This window comes from Lates calcarifer, linkage group LG20 (assembly GCF_001640805.2).
Source record: "Lates calcarifer isolate ASB-BC8 linkage group LG20, TLL_Latcal_v3, whole genome shotgun sequence".
Lineage (NCBI taxonomy): Eukaryota > Metazoa > Chordata > Actinopteri > Centropomidae > Lates > Lates calcarifer.
This window is the reverse complement of record NC_066852.1, coordinates 17,474,431-17,497,456: the sequence shown is the minus strand read 5'-3', so window position 1 is coordinate 17,497,456 and position 23,026 is coordinate 17,474,431. Positions and strand designations below refer to the sequence as shown.

Genomic DNA, 23,026 nt, shown 5'->3' with positions numbered 1-23,026 from the left:
TAGGATTTTTTGTAGGGCTGTTGTATGGGATCTCATATGTTGTTGGGCATACCAAATACGGTTTTGTGTGTGTGTGTGTGGCTGTGACTCACATTCATCTCCTGGTCAAAACGTCTCTGCATTTGTTCTCTCTGTGTCTCCAGTTTGGCATTTAGAACAGCCTGCGCACGGTGCTCTTCCTTCTGCAGCAAACGGAGCTCCCGCAGCTCCTGACGTCTAAACACACAAACACATACACACAGGCCATCATTTTAACATGCACACAACTTAAGTTCATACGTTTCAAACCAACTGAAGTTTTCCAACTAAAATCACAACTAGTCATCCCCTTTATAGAAAACACCAGCTGCTCGAGGAAATATCAGAATTGGCCTCTGAAAAGGTGCATCATGTCCATGTGACAGACAGATTTTGTGGTTAGTTGAACTGAAGAGCAAGCACCACATCAGCATCAGAAATTGACCGAAACTGACTGAAATGTTCATATGGGTTTTTGATTATGTTTAATGTTCTACAGGTTAGTTAAGCTAGTCAATGTTACCATGTGATGTACTGTACCAGAGTTAGTTTGTGGCTAATTTTCAACTGTGTTGCAGGCTGTTATCTAGGTGTTTGTCAGTGTGACTGACAGCCTGTCACAGTGGTGGTTTAGCTAACAATGAAATGAAAAGACAGTGGGTGGCAAAATACACACACAAAATAAGTTAAAATAAAATGTGTATTTCAGCAATGTCATATTTCTACCACTAGATGGCAGGAGTAACATAGCAGAAACTCCACACAGCCTCAATGTGTTGTCATATAACTGTACAAATTGCTCATTTTAAAACCACTCAAAGCATATTAAGTAATTTATGTCACTGGATAACAAAAGTAAAAAGTGTATGGACCTTCTTTTACAACATCTGGATTCCCTACAGAGTTAACCTAATCTTCACCCTTATCTAAAAGAAACTTCAGAAACGTTTTTCATTTTTCTTTCAAAACAGAACCTCAATAAGTCTTTTTCCACAACAGTTGGGATATTTTTATACTCTAATCCCAAAGGGGCTGAAGCCCAAAAGAGCAAGATGCCTTAAATAGTATGTGTAGTAAACGCACTTACTCACACTTATCACTGTATCGAGTTCAGTCTGAGCTGAAAAACACGAGTTCATGGCCCTCATTTACAGAGAGCAGAAAACAGATTAATTTTTCCAGGAAAAATCTGGAGACATGTCCAACTGCTTATCTAGATAATGACTAGATACATATTTAAGTGTGTGTGCTGAATTTATGTTCTGTAGAGACATCCACATACCTCAGGAATCTCATCTCCTCATCTTTCTTCTCATCATCCCTGATGATCTTGGAGGTGGTCACACTCACCTCCACTCCATCGATAACAAACTTCCTGGTTCGCTTCAGAGTCTTACTTGAGAAGTCCTAAGAGGCAGATACAGAGAGGAACAAGGTCAGATTTAGTCAGACCTCAGGACAAGACAGATCTTTGATTGCACCTGTGTACACGTATTATTACACGTGTTTGACAGTAAACTTTAATAGTACAGAGAAACTCTGTCGAGAGGTCACAAGGGGTGGTTGATAAGCTTGTGGCCTAAGGTGCTGACTTGCAATTTTCAGTTCCCCTGAAACAGAAATACCACAAAAGTTATTAACTTCAAACTTTCTGCACAATCACTTTAAGAGTTGAACTGCACGTAGTGTAACAGAGCTGGTAAACTCCATCTTCCTCTACCTTAGGCAACAAATGTATCAATCACTCCTCTTACTCTAATAGCTGGGTGTGATGGAGAGAGTATGAAGTAGAGCTATGGGTTGTATTATAAACATGACATTGCTCACAGTGTCATAAAGAAATCACATATTTATGAATATGACATGTTTTTATAGTTTAAAAGAACACTCAACCAACTCAACATTGCACTCAATTGACATTGTTGAACTCACAATGGACAGCTTAAAAAAAGGTTTAAGTTTTGCCGCAGAACCAAAGATATAGTTTTTTTAGTAGCACTCCTCGGGACCAGTAAACAGACTTTGATGTGTAAAATTGGTGGAATTCCCCTTTGGATATGTGTGTGTTTTTGAATCCCAATGTGGTCTTTTTATCTGACAGAAAGAAAGGCAGCTGTGTGTATGTGTGTATGCACGTTGACAAAGGCATTAATATTCTTGTCAATCTGGTTTTACTGTAACAAGCAGTAAGATGCTCCATCTGTCATTGCGATGGGGAGCGCCAGGCAGGAAGTAAAACTGTTTAACAACAACAACAACCTCATCCCCTAAACATGACACAGTGTGAACTTGCTTTGATAGCTTCTTTAACTCTTTACCTCCTAGATACACGGCTTTAACCAAACAAACAAGAGCAGTCTATTTCCAGCCACGGGTCTACCAAGAAGAGGCCCGTGATTTTTCACTTTGCTCCCAGATCAAAGTTTAACAAACTCCATCTAATCTAGGAGGTATGAGAAAAGACAGCACAGGCCAACTAAACAATGAATATGGACATCATGCTATATAAGAACATATAAAATGTTTGGTATACATCAGAGCGTGACTCCACCTTATAACTGAATAGACCAGATTGTTATGGCATACTAAGCACGTGTTAATGAATGGTAACATTTCCAGCGTCCCTTCTCTAAATCAGCCTCCACTGACAATATTTACTGATATGGCAGAGTTTACTCGGCAAACACAGAGTAGCTCAAACCCTGGGTGTCGTCATTTCCTGGTTTATAAATAGCTGATATATAAAGAGAGGAGAGGAGAGGAGAGGAGAAGAGAAGAGAAGAGAAGAGAAGAGAAGAGAAGAGAAGAGAAGAGAAGAAGAGATTGAGAGGGCATATATGTAGGAACTGCTGTCCACTCTGTCCAAGCTACAACATACTACAGCTGAGCAAATACTCTCCATATGAGTCTGCGTGAGGTTACTGCTAAGGAGGACAGCTACTGTAGTCTAGTTTTGCACTGACATGTTTACAAAAGTAATAAATATCCACACTTGCTTGTGAGTGTGTTAATAATTACACATTATCACTATAATCAAAGGACATTTGGGTCATTCTATAGCTGTGTTGTGTACGTTTCAGGCTATAATGTTCATGATTTCCCATCACACCTCATTCACAAGATTACACGCACAGTTTCTCTATGCGCACACACACAGCACTTACGTAGAAACATGCACTCACACTAACATGATATAAAACAACAGACTTGACTTAATGTGCCTGCCCGTCCTCCTGACCTAAAACAAAGATAGTCCATTCACCCTCGCTCTGGGCTGCTGGCAGAGTCGCCTGCTGAATAATCTGTTCTGGAAAAACTTAACATACCACAAACAGACACGACTCCATGCACAGTCAATAGGATTTCAATCATGCTCGGTCCATAAGCCTCCAGAAGCAACCGGGTGACAATGAGCTGCACAGAAACTTCTATTCACAGTGATGAATACTGAACTGTGCCCACACAAAGGGCACTGTTGGTCCCAGTGAATGGAAAATGTTGCATATTTTTGCCTCAGAAAAGGCTTGGTGTCTGATGATAAAATGGTCTCTGTCTTTTCTCCCTTCAGCTTCCTATCTTCCCTTCTTCAGGACTGTAAGAGGCAAATCTGGTGATAAATTGTCATCTACAGGAAGAACATTTAAAAAGCTTTTTCCATTTTGGAGAAGTTTTTTTAATATATTTAAAGTATTTGTCCATTTTTTATTAACTAAATTCATATCCATCAACCAATTAACCATTAGCTAGTTCTATTCCCCATATCCTCCCTAAATGTAATGTGTGGCGCAAGCCCAATGGAGGACAGGCTATCCTCTGTTTCAAATGGTTAACACCCACACCCCAAAACACAACACAATGCACTTTCAGTTCCTCTGTGGGTGCCAAGACATAGTTTTTCCAAGGAGGAGTTTTCCTACAGAGGGAGGGAGGTGCTCTCTGTACCTCTTTTACACTTCAATGCTGCTCTTTTTCACAGTAAATACATGATCTACTGAAAAGCGTGTGTGAATGAGGGATATGTTTGACTTCATTGATCTTCACTGCATCAACAAACCATTGCATGAAAAGTCACTTTCATCACTCTAGTTGGCATTTAAATAATAAGAGTGAAGGGATATTCATACAGGACAATTTTTCAGGACTAGTTTTTACTAGATATTCCTCCTATGAAATCGTCCAGTTAGAGAAAGGTATGCTTTATGCTGACTCACCCTTGCAGACATTGAGATGTTCCCCTTATGGATTGACATGTCCATGCTCTCAGACACCATGCTGCCTGAGTAAGAGTAACGTTTGTTGATAATCCCGCCATTGATATAAGGTGAAACAGTCTCAGCATTTCCTCCGATCGATGTCCGCTCTGGAGTGTCCTTGGTTACGCTGTCGTTCAGCCCAGAGCAGGGTGTGGGCACTGGGGTAGGAACACAGGAGGAGGCGGGAGTGGGTGTGGGAGTCACAGTTGGACTTGAGCTCGGAGTTGGTACGTCTCTGTTAGACATAACTTTGCTCCTCTCCTCATCGTCCTCCTCCTCCTCCTCCTCCACCTGGATCTTGGGCTTCTCTGGGTCTGTTGAGTCTATGATGATGTCAACATGCTCCTCAGATGCCTCAGGCTGGGAGAGAGATGGTGGCTGCTCCATCTCTGGGGTCTCCACAGCACCCTTAAAATGTAATTGTAGCATTGCTATTATAACATCTTTGAATACATAACAATCAAAACTGTAAGAATCATAAGATACACCATTAGATGCATTTGAGATTTTCTCAAAGCCTGAATAAGTGATTTCACTTGATAATTAAAATACAAACTGCTCAGTGTATACAGATACTTAATAAAGTCTAACTATGCAACAGTTAAAAAATGTAAAATTTCAAAGAGTACCTTTTCCTCCTCCGATGTGGGGGTACTCTTTCCATCCTCAATGCCTGAGTCAGAGCTGGACGTCTTGGTCGATGCCTCGCTCTCAGATTTTTCAGACTCAAGAATGACTTCTTCAGCAAGTTTGTCACCCAACTCCTCTGTATTTTTTGGAGGGAGATTATGCCTTGGCAGGGGAACAGGGGCCACCATGATGGGACCTGGCTGCTCCTCCGTTGGTGTATCTGACTCTGCCCCCTTCCTGGGTATAGGTATTGGTGTGGTCGGGGAGGGTGTTGTCGGGGAGGGCGTGGTGGGGCTCGGGGTGTCCAGAGACTGGTCCCCTTCCAAACTGGTCTGACTGGTCTGGCATGGCTCCTTGCCTGGAGACTTAAGGAGCAAGGAAGAGTGAGAGAAGAAGTGTTGTTATGCACTGATGTGGTAACGCCTTTGATGTTTTAAGGCTTTAAATCAGTGGTTGTCTCCCAAATGTTAATGTTTTCAACCTTTGGTTTTAGCCCAAACTCTAATGGATAAAGTCCTCTGGGCCTCCCACCTTCAGTGAAGTAACCGTAACCTTTGCTTTAGTAGGAATGTGGTCATGCTGCTCCTGCTTTATACTCCTGCACTGCTACTTATCATCGTAGCTGAGATAGTCATCTAATCTGTAATAAGTACAATCATAATAACAGAGGTGAAAGGCCTGTGTAAACCACGGCTGACAACCAGGGACAGAGAGTTTTAAATGGCATTACTCCAAAGAACTGAGTGTGATTATTGATGAGTGCTTTGCAAAATAAACAGTGGATAGTAAAAATGCATTTTAAAAATGTATTTACTTTACTTTTACTACTTTACTTAGGTTCCTGCAGGGCTCACCAAGTTAGATTTAAGACATTAAATTAACACCACACAGAATGAAATTTCTAACCAGTTTCAAAGTCATTCTGGTCAAAGTAATAATATCAATAAAAACAAGTGGGGATGATAAGTTAATAGATTAATAATACTAGCTAAATGATTGACTAATATGCCCTACATGTCAGTAACTAGAAGAGAAAGTATGGAGTTTCTGAGGCAATTTCATACACTTTCAGAAACAGGCTATTTTGACAATTTTAAATCTAATTGCAGGAGGTTCCAGACATGTGTGTTAGTCATGGGAAGTCTGTACTCCGTAATTACAAACACCACTGAAGATGGTATTTCAGGATTATGTGCACAGCTATCGGTCACAATGAGCAACTCCGCAGCTTGAAATACTCTCGAGGTAAACAATACCATCAGACATCTTTATGGTCAGGTGCAGCCTTTCTAACATCTCAGCAAACTTCTCTGTCTGGATCTGCGTGATATATACGAACAGATAAACTGTCGGGGAACTGCTTGGCTGGCTTTCAAGGGCCTTGTAACCATGTGTGTCAAAATGTTGCTGCATGTCTGCAAAAGTGGCCTTGCTGGGAAGAGAAGAGGAAATAACTGATATGATATCATAGGTAGGTGAGCATTGAGAAGAGAAAAGTAATTTTGGGCACAGCAATCTTTTAACTGTAAACTACTGTACTGTATAATATTTATATTAATTTCAGTATTTCCACATAACAATAAAATTAATATTCAATGTTATTTTAAATTCTAGAGGGTTTTATCTCGGGAAAGTTCTGATACTGAGGACATGATGAGTTTTAAGTCTTGTTTTAAATATCCAGAGCAGGATAAAGCACCTACAAGAAGTCAAACTTAATCCAAAGACTGACAATGTTTGATCACTAAGATGTCTGGAAAATGAAGTGCAAAAACACCACAGCACTGAGCACTGTCACTACACCGGATCCAAGTTATTCATCTCAATAAATTCGGCAGCTGTCACACTTACTGTTGACCTTACGTGAGAGATAAGTGTGCAAACATTCATCTGGACGGAGAGAAAAACATCCATGCTCAACACATGATCAACACATTTGTCTTGTTACAGCTTCCTGTTAGCAAAGAGGATCCTCTATACTTGGGAGTCACTGGTATACAGGAAACGGTGTGTTTTTTATTTAAGGGTCAAAGTGTTGCAGTAGAACAATGCGCAACCTTAAATAATTTACTCCATCAGGGGTCATGTGGTGACGGCGCTTCTATATAGGAGCGACGGCCAAGAGCAGCACTTATATTTAAAACCATGTGTGGGTGTGGGTGCCAGTATTCCGGTTTATGTTCCCTTTGTTTGTGCCAAGGGGGGAGGCGGTAAACTGCAATCTCATACTATGCTCACTTTCTAATCTTATGCCCTCTTAGGATTTATGAATGGCTTCTACAGAATGGACCATCGATCCACTGGCAGGAAGGCCATGTTTACCCAAGACATGCTGTTCAAAGGGGTCAACAAGTGAAGACTTCAAATGTACAGGAAGTGGACAGTTAAGGCAGAATGTGTGTGCTTTTCAGGGCATGGGTGCATGTACAGGTAAGTGCATGCATTTGTGTGATTACATGCACGAGTTAATTTAATTATATTGTCTGGTGACATTAAAACAAGGCCCCTTTTTTAACTCAAACTTCTCTGTTACAGCTTTGAACCACACAGTGAGAAGAAAAAGATCTTCACTTGTGTCACTTGCATGTAAAATTTAGCTTTAGTAGAAGAAAGACTAAAGTTGAATCACATGTAAACTTACGACCCCGCAGCTTAAAGCGACCGGACCTTTCAGAAAAGCTAGTGAGGAACGTGGAACTGCCCAGTCTCCTTTTAGAAACAAACAATGACAGAGAAGAAAGTGAAGTGACAGAATAGGGGGAAAAAAAAAAAGATCTAGGTACCACAGTGAGCTCCATGGCGTCGTCCTCCTCTCCTTCCTCCCTATTGTCTTCTATTTCCTCCATGACCTCAGCCTTGGCCTCGGCCACCAGCTCCCGCAGTGGACGGTTGGACGTCACCGACCTCACAAAAGGGTGCTGTGGGACACAAGACACAGAAGGGAGACGGGTGTTGGGGTTAATTATCAGCTAAACAAAATGCTCAGTGACTGGTTCTTAAAAGGCAAGACAAACTTCTCACAAAAAAGGACACATTTCTTCAGCTCATTTTAAGCATCATAAAGCATCTTAAGGATAAATGAATTTGCAAAGACCACTTCAAACCACTGCAGAGCATTTGGTTGTTGCCTGTGCAAAGCATAAGACAGACTAATATGCTTGATGTTACCACAGGATAAACACCCATACCACCATAAAACAACATTTGCTGAACATATTATCCATGGATCTGAGTATCATTAGATCACAAAATTAGCTTGAAGGATGCTGCAAGTGCTGAACTGTTTGATTGGCCTTTTAATAAGTTACTACATTAGCTGTAAAGGTCTGGAGTGAAACAACAGGTCAACCACTGCAAATACAAATCACTGTTTAAAGAGAGAGAACAGTGAGATGAAGGCAGGAGACAGAATAAAATAACAACAAAAAACAATCTGGTGAAAAATAAAGTAATTGCAGTCAGGTAGATCAGCTTTCCCATGGGACAGCTAGAAGCAACAAGCACAGGAGCCAAGGCTACCAGAGGCTTTCACTACAGGGGAAACCAGTTCCTGAATAGCTCCTGAATAACAACAATAGCAGCTTTACAATACTCCCCATCAATAGCACACAGATATAACAATGTTGCATCTAACATCATACACTTAAAATAGAAAGTCATCTTTAGCTCTACAACGTCTGAAGAGAAAGTGTGTGTTTTGTGAGTGCAAAACAAGGCAATATTAAGTTGAGTGCATAGAGAATATAAGGCTAAATTAAAAGTTGAGTGCAGCTGGGATAAAAGACTGATCATCTATTATTCAGATGCTTTGCACTGCTGTGTAATTCAACTGCAACAGCTGACAAAGGGGAAAAGGCTACAAGTGGTACTGGACCATGAAGTGTGTCTAAGTCAGTGTGTGTGCACACTTGTCGAGGGTGATCACAGCTGTTTGTGTGCTGGGTCTTGTCCTCGAGGACTGCATTAGTCCTCGGCTTTTAACTTCTCCAGTGACAAACAACAGTCAGCTATTGTCTAATGAGTCAGGTTGTGTAGTTGCTGAGTGCCATCTAACCATTTATTACACCATGGTGGAAATAAGAGTGCATGGGAAAGTGTATGAAAAATATTTTAGTCTTTTTTTAATGCTATATATACATACATGCAGTTGTTCATAGCAAATGTCCAACTGAAATAGAAGATACAAATTCTTACAGTTGGGGTGTGTTACTTTCATCAATGCCGTTCAATCTTATGGTGAGAGAGTGAGTATTAAGCAATGCAAATGATCTCAAGTGTTGTTTATGCCTCTCCAGCATCCTTTGATTCTTCCATTCAACTGTCAAATTATTGTTAAAATACCACTGCTATTAGGTATGTTTGAGTTTAAGGAAATAAAGGGATGTCCTGCAGAGTTCAGCACAATCAGAACACAAGTTCTCAAAAAAAGCAGCATGGAATTGGAATTTAATGACTACAAGCTATTGATGTAGAGGACGGCCACACTGGTTAATTCAGGACACGCTTAGCACTCAACTAGAAATTATTTAGATGCCAACAACCACACTACCACTTCCTGAGTACACAGCAACAGGCTGAGAGATCAGCCATCAGACAGGGAAAGAGAGGACTTAAAGACTTAAAGCTACATATAATTCTTCAGTAATACTTGAATATTCCTTCTGAATTTGTGATGCTTAAAAGAGGGTGTGGCAGCTGAGCTAATATTGCAGTGGGTACATGCATCAAAGGCTAAAAGTAAATAAATAACCCAGTTCCTGTGTGTAGGTCATCTAGTCCTCCACTGTCTCTGTGGACTTTCTTTAGGCTTGAGCTTGAGACAGATTTCTTTAGTTTATATCAAATCTAAATTAAGTTTAAACAGAATCAAGCAGAATGATTTGATGAGAAAAAGCTCCATCGATGAACGAAGCTAACAAGAAGATGCAGGTCAACAATTATTTTCATAATCAATTAATCTGTTGTTGTTGGGTTTTTCTGGTCCAATGAAAGATCCAAAGCCCAAAAATAATCAGATAGGCACAATTAGACTACCAACAGTAATGAACATGAGATTTCATCTTTAAACTGTTTATCCTAACAAATGAACTCAGACCTCCCATGCTCAAGCTAACACCAGTTTCCCTGAAGCAAATCAAAGGGGGAAAAAGGCAAACACTGCACTGCTACCCTGTTAAATCTATTTTTTAAAAATATTTTTTTTACTGCCATTATGAATCAAGATGTGGATCAGTGGAGCTTATGTCCTCTCTCTTGGGTTTCATGTTACTTTAGACCCCGAGAGGCTGGTGATTTTGGGTCTTACATGCATGGCTAGGTGTGAAAAGGTTAAAATGAGAACAATATGGCCCATCGGGGGACTAGAGCAGGAGGTGGGGGGGGGGTGTTACCTGTGCAGCAATGATAGCAGACTGTGTGTGTGTTTGTACTTCTGTCTCTGTGAGGACAAATTTGGATTACATTTTTTGGAGAGTGAGGGCATTTAGGTCAGTCCTCACTTCTTCAAAGGGTGGTTCAGAGGTTAAGACTTGTTTTTAAGGTTAAGGTTATAATTAAGTTTTGGTTAAGTTTGGAGCAAGAGTTGGGATTATGAACGTAGTAATTTTGGTCTATGTAAATTAAACTGACTTGACTTTTATTTGCCCAAATTTTGAAATATCACTCTGAGATTCCGGCCTCACTTGTGGTGCTCATTATACTCTGTATAATCCACAGACCTCACAGGAACTATTTTTTACTGAAAAATAGTCCCTATGAAAACTGTTGATATCTTGGGTGTGTAGCTTATCCAGAGAAACAGGGATATATCACCAGATTACTTTGATACTAAAGAAAACTTTAACACGTGGTGATTCTCAGGCAGGACTTTTTCCAAGTCTTTTTCCACAATGCACATGAGAGATAATGACATCCACTAAAAATATGTATATGTTTGTGTGTTCAGATTTAACCTTTTAATACATTTAGAGTAAGGTCAGGGTAGGGATGGACTTAGACATGTAGTTGTGGTAGTTAGTGTTCTGGTTCAGGGCTGAGGAATGCATGATGTCAGTCAGGGTTCTCACAAGCATTGAAGTACAAATGTCAGTGTTGCGAAACCACTATAAAGTCCTGGCACCGAGATAAACTAGCCAAGTATTCCCATGGTAAAACAACCCAACATAAAGACAGAAACAGAAATAGAAACAGAAAATATATTTTATATATATATATATATATATATATATATATATAAAAATGGTAGCTATGCATAAAATACCATAAAATCCTGACCATGAGCAACTATGTGGGAGGAGTACCTATATTCAGTATAATGACTACAAGTCAACCAGATGGTTTCCCGCCAGCCGCACAGCCACAGTGACTGATACTGTGTCATGTTGTTTTGTATACATTCCTTACGAGAACACATGTTGGGCAGACAGAAGGCAAGAGGTTCAAAGACGGCAAGAACTAATCCTGAATCCCTGTTTTCTATGAAAAACTTAATGACAAAGGCTTTATGAAGCTTTGTCCTTTTGTTTCCTCTTTTTACACACACACACACGCATACAGTCACACACACCTCATCGAGTTGAGCACCCACGCTCCCGAAACCCTATCTATGATTCATTATTATCTTCCTGTTCCCTTACTGCACTACATCTGTTCCCCACATCCACACACTCCAGTGAATAACTGCATTACAAAGTCTGATATAATATGATATTCGCATACACTAATGGCAATGATAGCCCAGCAGAATTTAATGCCATCATTGCACAGCTATCAACAGTAAATTCTATCTGACAGCCGTTAGGAGCAGCAGGCATGATAAACATCTAAAACTTCCAGCACAGCACCAAAAACTGGACCGCGCCCGTCTCCCCCCCCACCACCACCAGCACTGTAGAGCACATGAAGAATTCCCAGTGGGCCCAGGGTCTAGGATTTTCAACTCTCTAATTGGCCAGAGGTGGCGAGCTCGTGGTAAATCTGAGCATGCTATTGGCTGAGAGTGGGAATGTAAATAGCTGGCATTCCCCTCAGCTGTGGGATACAGACAGGAAACTGTGGCTCTGAATTTTAATAGACACTGCTCTCGTGTTTTAATCCACACCCTGCTCACTTCTTCTCTCTCTCTCTCTCATTCTTCTTGCTCAAGATTCTGGATTTTGAGAAACAGTTGTCAGCTTATCCTTGGATGTTTTTTTTACTGCCAGAAGAGCTGTCAACAGCCTTTCCATGGCAATGTGTGTCCTCACCTCCAAGTGTCAGTAGCCCAAAACCTCTGCTGTATTCACTCAGCAACTTTTCTTCACTGTGCCTTATTTAGCTTTGACTTTCTTTCACTTAACCTTTTCACTTTTTACACCATCCTACTCTGATGCCTGCTCCATTTCTTGCCCGTTCCACACCTTCTACTCCTCTCCCACTCACATGCCAGCGCCCTCGACAGGGCCACCGCTCACATCCCTGGCATAGATCGCTCCATTCAGTTCTTAAAATAGAAGATTAACAAGGCTCCGTATATGTGTGTCGGTGCAAGATAAGGACAGAGGGAGGATAATGTTCCACCGTATATCAAAGTGCAGTATTGTATAACATTCCCTAGGTTGTAATTGTACATCGCGTCACGGGCCTACCTCCATGAGTTGCGCTGCGGTTGGACGAGTCTCGGGGTTCTTATCCAGACTTTTCCTCAGGAAATCTTTAAACTCCTGCGACCTTGAATAACACAAGAAACAGTATTAATCAAAAACAAGAGCAATGAGGAAAGAGGAGAGGGTGGGGAAGGGATGAAGGAATGGTTACAACACAGGAAAACTTTTCCAGATATGTGACGTTGGTGCATGGGGATCATCCCTGTACACAGCTGTGTTTTGTAAAACAAAGCTTTCAGTAGGAGTGATGAGTCAGCTCCACATCCCAAATCCCCCTTCAGCACCTGATAACTTCACTTTGGCAGCACTAAATTTGCAGCTAGGGAACATTCAGACTCATAAAATTGATAGGGAAAAAGTTATAGTTTGGCACTACGTCCTGCCTCTCTGCTGAGTTGTAGAGTTTTGGAAAGGGCAAAGTGGACTGCAGTCAGAGAGGGGGGAGGACAACGTGATGCACTGAGCGTAGAGCTACAGCAGATTACAGGGCACTGAGTGTGCAAAAATTTGGTTCATAGCGCAGCAGCTGAATTCAGAGCCATTTTTCGTCCACCCTCACCATTTGTGAGGCTGCTCCAGGGTGGGAGGCTCTGACTTGGCGATCTTCAGCAGCACCCTCATGGGGTTGAGCTCATGGTGCGGGGGTTCAATCTGGGCGAGCTCAATCAGGGTGATTCCCAGGGACCAGATGTCAGCCTTGTAGTCGTACGGAGCGTCCTTCATTGTCTCGCACATCACCACCTCTGGGGCCATCCTGAGAGAAAAAAAAAGGCAAAATACCAACAAATCAATGTGTACTGCGCGTTAATAATACATCCTTAAAATATTTATTCGTTTCTGATACCATGAAACCATATCTAAACATATCCTGTGACTGACCGATGATGACTGTGCTGTGATAAGGAGCATTTCTGCTTTTTCCATTATTAGCTATTTTGCATGTGTCAACATCAAGCACACTTCTCCAGTCAGCGTGTGTTTGCTGACAATTTGCAAAACGACTCCCATAACTCTAATCTGAGCTTGCAGATTTACTCAAGTGCACAGAAAATGGATGTTTGCTCCCCGTCTCTTGTTGACTTTGCTTATCAGCGCATTCAAGGGAAAGGTATGCACAAAAACTGTCAGCAATATTCGTTTAAGGACTACTCAGTATTGCGCAACAGCTGGGCACGGTCATGTTCTCAACGAGCTGGGAGGGTATTCCTGATGAGACGATAACCCGTTGTGGTCAATGGTTAACTGGCTCCAGCCATATTCACATAGGAGACATCGCTATGGAACAAGGTTCAATGTGGAGACGTCAAAGGGGAAATTTCCAATTTGTTCAGGTATAGCGGAGACAAGTGCACTATTGGGACAACAATAGAGGATGAAAGCACAGAGTCCAGTGTTGGGTTGAGTGTGTGTGTATGCATAACATTATGCTTTCTCAAGTGTTATGGAGGTGTGAAACTCTGTTCTCAAGCAATAATCCACCACTTACATAAGCTTGTGTAGGGATGGTTGATATGACTACAGTTAGAGATTTTGCTTTATTATTTGTACCAATGTAAATGAAGTCCTCTGACATAAGGTCTATGTCTTACTCACCAGTATGGTGTTCCAATGAAAGAGTCTCTTCTTTGTAGGGTTTTGGTGTTTTTTGCAGACACGCCAAAATCAGCTGCGAGAATAAGAAGAGACGAGAAAAGACGGTGTGAGATAGTTGAAAGACATTCCCCTTTTGTAGCTTGTAAAGAGGTCATGAAGTTGTGATGGGCAGAGACACAAAGCCAGAATCAACAAGCTGCCCCTATTCCCCAACATGACCTTCATATTACAGGAGTGTTTTCACTCTGGCTGAACCAGTTTGTCTCTCTAAGCAAGAATATTACGAGTGGTACGCCCAGGGTTGAGAAGTGTCTGGCAGAGGCCCTGGGATTTTACTCACAAGGCAGCAGGCTTCAACTGCTTCAGTTACAAACTGGCATTTTCTATTACGAGGACTTAAGTGACTGTTTTGGTTTTTGCAGACTACAATTCAAATCTCCTCGACTTCCCAGCCAAACATATCATTTGAACTGTTGCAGTCTAAACTTTTGCACAAAGAATTTTATACTTCCTACAAAGACAATGAGTAGCACCACTGCTTTTACAGTACATTAAATAAGAGTTTACACATTAATATCCTACAGAATATAATAGGTCAAATACACTTCACAGTACACTCTGGTAAAGAGGCTCCTCCCCCACCACCTCTGCTGTGCTTTATCATTAACCTACATTAAGTTCCCTTAAACAATCAATCACCGGTGGCGTGTTTCTCAAAGAGAATTGTTATGATTATATGCAAATATTTCTCTATGACACACCTCTCATAAGGACTCTCATAACACACCACCAGGAACAAAATGAGTGCACAATTAAAGGGGTTTTAGTGGGGAATCCCAAAGAACGGAAATAATGTTACACAGTCACGACTTGGATTCTGTGTTTTGGTCTTAATTTTAAATGGAAAAATACAGAGAGAGCATTAAACCATGAGTGTTGTCGCCTGTTCTAAACTGATTTGTCTTAGTGATCATTGCCTTGATAAAGGAAGGAAGAGAGAACAAGGTGGAAAAAACACTTTTCTCTGCCAACCTTGACATTCTGTTTTCTAGACATGTGTGCAGCTTTCAAACTCGGCTGCATTTCTAAACATACCTAGAGATCAACAGTCTCTAAAGGGTTTTATAAACATGAGCCACAGAGTTTACAGCAGGTTGTGCTGCATGGAAGAACATAATGTTCAATGCCATGTATCACAGGCACATATAATGCAGCCAAGTGACCTCAAAGACACTTAATTGCTGCCTTGTTTGAATTTAAGTGTAGTTAGATAAGTTTGGAGACTGTAAATGAGTCAGTGTCATGACTTAATGAGTTTAAAGAGGCAACTCCCAGTGATTACATCTGGCTGTGGTGTCAGTGTCAGAATGTACAGCAGAGGAAAAGGACTTTAGCAAGCCATCTCAGGGAGCACAGTGGCTAACAAAATGTTTGGAAAAAAAGAGAGAGCAACTGTAATAAAACCACAGATAATAAAACATTGTAATCAAATCAAACTTAACAAAATGATATTACAATCCATTCCACTAAGAATACCAAAATATGAAGCTCTATGCAGCTTATAGTTACTTTCCACCAGTGTATTTGGTTTGTTGGTCATGACCAACTGCAAAATGATAGAGAGCATAGATGGCAAAACATTATGCATGCAAAAGAGACTCAGATATTTCTGTTTTTGTTTTAAGTTGTTATGACTGAGGATGCAAATGTCAGGCAGCAGTTTGGCAAAATCAGTACTTCCTTACGTGACACTTACAAAAAGCACTATAAAGACATCGTTTTTCTTTTTTCTGGAAAGCTACACTTTAATCCAGACCGTACTGACCCACTGGGCTGGATCCACAGCTTCAGCTGTGCGATGTGAAGAATGTGGAGAGCTCTTCAAAAAAAGCCAATAAATAGAAAAATGCCAAACTTCTCAGAATGCACTTTTCCCACACAATGCTCACTTATGATCCTCCTACAGTGCCACAGGAGGGGGTACAGGGCCTCTGACTTGTCTTGCATCGTAAGCCAAAGAAACAACAGGCCAGAGGACTCAAGATAACCGGCAATGTGCAGCGAGAATGTGGGGTTTATCTGAGAATGTGTTCCACTTGCGTCGTTTTGGCAGTGAAACCGTTTTCTCAGTGAGGGATGGGATGCAAGGCGAGACAGATAACTCCAGGCCTTGCAAATGTGGTCCAAACCCAACCAACAAGTCTCAGACATGTTTAAACTTTTCACTTTCTCATGATTCCTGCTTTCCTTGATTTTGACCCTACATAGCAACACGGTCACTGACACTGAACACTGTGGATCTGTAGTGGTGGATTTGTGGATTCAACAAAAGTAAAAGGCATCACTTTCTGTGTTTCCAAGGAAAGTTTTCATCCTGTTCTTTGAAGAGCAAATGTGTGTGTGTGATAAGCAAACTCTCAGCAACACTGTGTGTGCAGGCTTGGCCACCATAACCTGCTTAAGCCTCTGAAAGGTCAAACATTATAAATGCATGTTGAGGAGCAAATCACTGTTTAAAGCCACAAACATTATTTAAAACACCAGTCAGGATCCCAGAATTTCTCTAAATGTGGATTTAGTTGTGTATTAAATGTTTTGTTAAATGTCAAATCATACATAAATGCATCTAAAATTGAAAAAATCCTCACCGAGCTTGATGTCCCCGTCCAGCATGAGGAGAATATTGCCGGCCTTCAGGTCTCTGTGGATGATCTTCATGCTGTGGAGGTAGTCCAGAGCCTCCAACATCTGGCGACAAACCACCTTAATCTGCGGCTCTGTCAGTCCACGATCCAACTCTGATAAGGGCAGGAGACAGGTGACAGAGAGGTTAAATACACGGCAGGGGAGAGGGGTGAGAATGAGAGCAGAGGACAAGTGAGAGAGTAGCTCAGAGGGCTCAAAAGCCATTATGCACATTTTGCATGTTCTACATTTAGTCTACATACAATCACGGCAAAACTAACTCTTGAGGACTGATGTAGTGTGCGGCGACCCCCCCCTCCCCCAAGACAGAGAGGTTAACCTGTGCTGCTGTCAATTAAGTCTCTCAGATACTGTTGCTGGATAAGCAATCCCAGATCAGAAAGAGCTTTCACACATATCCAAGCTAGTCCTATCCTGCAGACTTTGTTCTACGGTGTCTGTGTTTGATTAGCTGCAGAGGGGGTACAGACAGTTATGAGGATGTGGATTACCCAGTGAAAACACAACAGGGGGATTTCCCACACAGGAGGACTCCACTATGTCTGACTGCTTGAAAGTAAAGTATTCAAAAAGTATTAAGTATTAAGCTAAAGTATTCAAAGGCCATGCTGGTTGAGCTACAGTGCATAATCATGTTCAGAGCTAATCAACAGTACTGGGAGAAATAGTTCCTCAATTTTTCCTATAGAAGACGTACATGATGCTTTAAACAATAACATAGACTGACAGCACACCCTTGACATTGTATCATGTCTCTGCGCTGTGTTTAAGTGACTGCTGAAGGGACAGGTGTACGTGACACTGCCGCAGGTGTGGAACTCAACTCTCATGACAGTAGGGGGGGGTATAAAAGATACAAAGGAACAATAAGAGAGCAAGAGAGAGGCCTACCTAGCATTGTGGCATCCACAGCACCTCCAGGGCAGAACTCGATCATGATCTGGGAAGAGAAGAGGAAGTGAATTTCAATTTAAACCAGCTTTTTTAGGGTAAACATATATACAGCTACAAATTCTCATTGTTCTTAGCTAGATGTGAAAAATATACAATTTACATATCAGTGTTATTGTGTAATATTTCCTAGCAGAACCAAAAGAGAGTAAGTTTTGACCTGTAACCTTTCCCCTGGTGTAAATCAGTGTAACATATTATTCATAGGAGGTAAGCAAACCACACAGTTCTGTCAATTCCTATGTGTTTGAATTTGAGTTTCAAGAAAATCCACACGTGCATCATTCCGTTTTTGTTGCATTGGTGGAAGCTGTGAAAGTGTTTCTGACAGCAGTCACATTAATATACTGAATGGATGTACTGTATTAATATAGTGAGTAAATTTAATGCTTTCCCTGAGCATCTGTTTAGTACCCAGTGGACACATGAGAATGAAGATGAGTTTTTGCACTTGCCGCATCTGGTCAGCTGGTTTTTAATGTTGTTAAGTATCACTGTCTGAATGTATTTGCAGCCTGCACTGTTGACTGCTGGATCAACACTACTTCACAGAGGAAGCTCCCCCTGCTCAGTCTTCATCAAATTCACTTTGGTGAAAGTACTAGAATACAGACACATTTTCCAAAGTGGACAGCTGGATTCAGACTTAAGTGTGAGATAAATGGTCGCGCTGGATACACACGTCCTGGAACACACTGCCAAATATATAATACAAGTGAAGTAAAAACAGAGCGAGAGAGAGAGAGAGAGAGAGAGAGAAAGATTCTGAGAACACACTCCCTAAATGGTGTCTTGTTGGCCAACAGCAACTTCCAACAATCACCTTTCATTTCCTCTCCTTACATAGTCAGTCTCTTTCTCACACACACACACGCAACTGTCAGAGAAGTTAAGTTGGACCAAAGAAAATAAAGACACAACAGGTTTTCATAATAATCCTGCGCAGAACAGGTGAAGTGTGTTAAATTTTATATAAACTATACATAAAAGCAGCATTGCCTAACATAAACTTGCTTATTTTCTGATGATCTATCCAAATGGTCAAAGATCAACTCTAGGTGGTGTGCAGCATACCTGCTGTGTGATCTCATTCTTATTTAAGTCTTGCTTGCTATGACAACACTGTCAAAGCATCAAACTGGTACTGGACAGGGTGTGGAGTTTCAGTCCAGACAAAGCCATGCAGAGAATTACAAGTACAAAAGGTGTGCACATACACCAGGCCCAGATCGATGTGAGGAACTATGCATGCCTACTTGCATGCACGCACAGTCACATGAAGACACACACACAGACACATCAGAAGATGAGGAATGCCAATCTTGGAATGCAGCTCCAGGGGAAACAGTATTCTTTTGTGACGTTTCAATTGACAAACCCAAACAGCTTGAGTTTGGTCACGTCTTATCAAGGATGCTTCAATTCATCTTGGTCTCTTTTAAAGACAGTTTGACATCTTATCTTCCTATGACAAACAGTGGAAAGACAGTCTGGCCTGTGTGCATGCTTCACTGCTTCCAGAAATACATTCTCAGTTAAAAAATAATAAAAGTTAACACTGAAAAAGTGCTGCTAATTTGCTTTATTTAGCTAATAAGTAACATGAAATTGCAGGACAACTTTTCTATTCAAAAATGCTCAGTATGTATATCAAAAATGTATGTTATGTGTAGAAATGTTTTATTTGTAACACATCAGAAGCTGACTGAAGATTTTTCAAATGTGCTTTTATCCATATGTTCATGTAGTGCCAAGTTAATACTGATAAAATAAGGCTTAGTTTGAAAACTATTTCCATTTAGGTGTTTCGTTAACACTATAGAGGGAGGTTTTCAGCACAAACCACTTCCTTATTCCTGTCCATTGCTAACCAAACACACATTTTGTTTCTTTTCTGCTAGCTCTTATCCTTCAGTAGCAACACGCTGTACTGCTCAGTCTAAACAGCAATACATTTAACTGCTGCCAGAGGCAACTGGCTTGTGTTTTCGTCAGCGTCTCGTTTGCTCTCGCTGCGTGGAAGAATTCTGGATGACATGTTGTACTGTAGTGAAAAATGTGGCCCAACTGGTCAAGCTGGATGCAAAGCATACCCAATGTGGGCTGAACATACGTGCAGACATAGGCTTTTTTATCTCTCTCTCACACACGCACACAAACACACACACAAGGATACAAATATCAACCAAATGGGCAGCAGGAGCATCATGCACCACCTGTTTGAAGAAGCCAGAACTTAAGATTTAATAAAATCTACAGTTAATTTTTTTACCCTTTAGAGATGAATCTGATTCTGAATCTGATTTTAGAGAATTCCTAGCCAAGTTGATGTCCTGCGGTGTCTTATAATAAATATTAACACCACTTAATTTCCCGCCTCTTTATTTTCTTTCGAGCCAAGCTAGTCTACAGTCTACAAAACCTTGCTGACACTGCAGTGTTCCTCTGATTCACAGCACTGTACTTTCACAATGATTTACTTCATTTCGTCAGAGGTCTAAAGAATGCAGAGGGAAGTTCGCCAACAAAAGACCTGCCTCGAAACTGCTTTCAATCCTGAATAAAGAAAGAGATACGACCATTTGAAACATGAATCACGCAGACGCACTCCTGTGCTTTGCCATTCAATGAACATGACTAATGCTCTGGTGATCTGCGTTTACTCTGAGGTGTATGTGTGAAATGGTGCCAACACGCTGGACTTGTACTGAGGCTTTGCAGTGTCATCAAAAGTCTCCTAGCAACCACAGTCTGTGCCATTATGTCGACCTCACTGTATGCAAATAATGACAAAAATATAATAAAGAAACAGACAGTCTTTGTCAGTCTGTGTTTAAAAACACTGACCAGTGAGACTTTACAGCGAGAGCCTGATTGTCTCTTCCTTCTTTGTAAAAGTAAAGGTTCTTGAAAATACAGATTATTACACAATAGGCAAACACATACAGAAAATGAAAAACTCACAGGCATAACAGTACTCCTGCTACAGAGGTGAGGGCCTAGAACATTCCTGAAACCTGTTACCACCACTGTAAGATCAGAGCACTTAAACAGCAAGATCTTAAGTCTAGATTCTATATCTGTAGTTTTGGTCTGATGAGATATCTGGCAATTAAAACTATGATTTGAAAGCACTGACCCACCATGATATTATACCTCTTTATTAGAAGTTTGTGCTGAATCCCTACTCTGACTGTCAGCTGAAAGCATTACTTTAGTTATTTTATGTCACCTACAGGCCACCGTAACTGAATGGAGCAGGAGTTTTGGTGGGTGGAGGAGACATCTGTAGAAGTTTTATTACTGCTGATTCAATTCCTGCAGTACCCAGTGTTTTACAGACTGATAGGGACTCTTAATGTACCTTTAAATGTCCGATGTGATGTGTTCCATCAGTCTATATAACAGCTAACAGGCTATGATTGGATGCTCCATTCCATGCACCTCCATTGTACTGGTGTGGCAGCATACATCACAACCTCAGCAAAAAAAACTTAAGTCTTTCTGCGTGGCTAGATATCACTAGAGGCAATTGCATTGTCATTTATGTCCCTCTGGTTAACGGTCCTCCTCTCTTTTCTCTTTCTCTGTCTCTCTCTGTTCATTCCCCTTAGTGTGCTGATGTCAGCAGTCTCATCCCCATGTTAAAGGCCCTCTTTTTCTCACGCTGTGGGCCTGGCTGCCTCACCAGCCTCAAGACCAGATTGTTCCTGAAAAGGAACAAACAGCCCCTCTTTTACTGTCTCTCTCTCTCTCTAGCTCTCTTTCTTTCTCCTTCTATCCTTCTCTCACTCAGCAGAAAGTAGAACGGGTGGGTCGGCACTGGAATGCAACATCTCACCCCTGCCTAGTCCACCCAACCGGAGGTTACTGAGGCCTGACCGCTACTCAGCTAAATGTTAAGCTTGTAAGCCATGGCGCGCACATACACACTTACAGCAATGACGTGCAAGGCTTGTTCACTTTGACATGTTGTGTATAATTTTTCTACTGCCGGTCAGATGCTCGTATGTCCATTTTGGCTGCAAGTTTCCACACTAATCCAGAAAAATGAGGTTGAGAGGTCGAGAATAAATGTTAAGACAACACATTAGCATCTGAGCATTGCTCGTAAGTGAGATTGTAAAGCAAAAGCTGAAACTCTAGAGCCACATGCACACCCACACAGGAAACATGTGGTTTGAATGCTGCCTATGGGGATGTTTGTACATTTGACTTATCAGAACAAGCTAACACAGTCTCAGAGTCCAGCTTTGACTGACAAGGGACATTCACCTTCAAGGTTCAGGAATTCCAGCTATGGCCAACACAACCATGACCAGCTCTGAGGCAGTGGCACAGTTGGGTGTGTGTTTGTGTGTGTGTGTGTGTGTGTAAGCTTGTTTTACTATACTTGTGGGGTCCGTCAGCTTTGTGGGGACAAAAATGCTGGAGTCTCAGGGGGTTAGAATTGGATTTAGGTTAGGGTTGGAGGAAGGTTTAGGCATTCAGTAGTGATGGTTATAAGAGGTATGGTATAGTATGGTATAAGAGTAAGAGGTTAGGGGAAGCATTATGACAGGTACCAACAAAGATGAGTGTACAAGGATAGGAGTGTGTGTGATTAAAAAGGCAGAGACCCCAGAACACATCTAGTTACAAATGGTTTGCGGTGTGTGACATTTTGTCTTACACACAGTTTGTAACTACTGGTCACATTTTGTTGTCATTATAATCCTTTTGACTCCTACTTTTGATACTGTTTGACAGGAGGGACTCACAGGAAATGACGCATAAATATAATCCTCAGCCTCACCGAAGTATAATAAGTCACTATTGACTGGCGAAACACAGGGTGGCTTTTAATTGTGAAGCAATGACAGGAAATGCAGTGTGTCTGTCACTGTGGTTAGCTCAGACCAAACTGTCTAAAATCCATCTTCAAAATATGACAACAGATATGACTGCAGTTGTAATTATTATTGGCTGACTTGTTTATGAAGTTAACATGAGTTTGTTTGGCTGCACTGTAAATATAGACACAAGTTTCTCTTTTAGAGTGTTTGCTGTAGTATTAAACCACAGTGGCTGTTACCACGGTAACCAAAAGCTGCTGCCAAATCAACCAGGACAGGAATCTTAAGGATTACAACTTTAACAATGTGCATAACACTTACTACTGTTATAAAACTTAATAAAAAAGAACATTGGTGAAGAGAAGAACAGTCTATTCACTGTTAAGAGATGACTTGC

The 23,026-nt window shown here is 41.2% G+C and overlaps 1 protein-coding gene across 1 annotated transcript in view; it reads right to left on the bottom strand.

The window, feature by feature from the left end:
* The window catches only part of stk10 (serine/threonine kinase 10), a 39,903-nt gene that overhangs the window by 4,672 nt on the left and 12,205 nt on the right, over positions 1–23,026 (bottom strand). Inside the window, exons 3-12 of the mRNA XM_018691364.2 lie at positions 17,735–17,783; positions 16,786–16,935; positions 14,138–14,210; positions 13,104–13,298; positions 12,527–12,608; positions 7,685–7,819; positions 4,901–5,266; positions 4,230–4,679; positions 1,301–1,425; positions 93–216 (exon numbers count right to left, since the gene is read on the bottom strand). Coding sequence (XP_018546880.1) covers positions 93–216; positions 1,301–1,425; positions 4,230–4,679; positions 4,901–5,266; positions 7,685–7,819; positions 12,527–12,608; positions 13,104–13,298; positions 14,138–14,210; positions 16,786–16,935; positions 17,735–17,783 — 1,749 coding nt within the window. The remainder of the gene's footprint in view (positions 1–92; positions 217–1,300; positions 1,426–4,229; positions 4,680–4,900; positions 5,267–7,684; positions 7,820–12,526; positions 12,609–13,103; positions 13,299–14,137; positions 14,211–16,785; positions 16,936–17,734; positions 17,784–23,026) is intronic.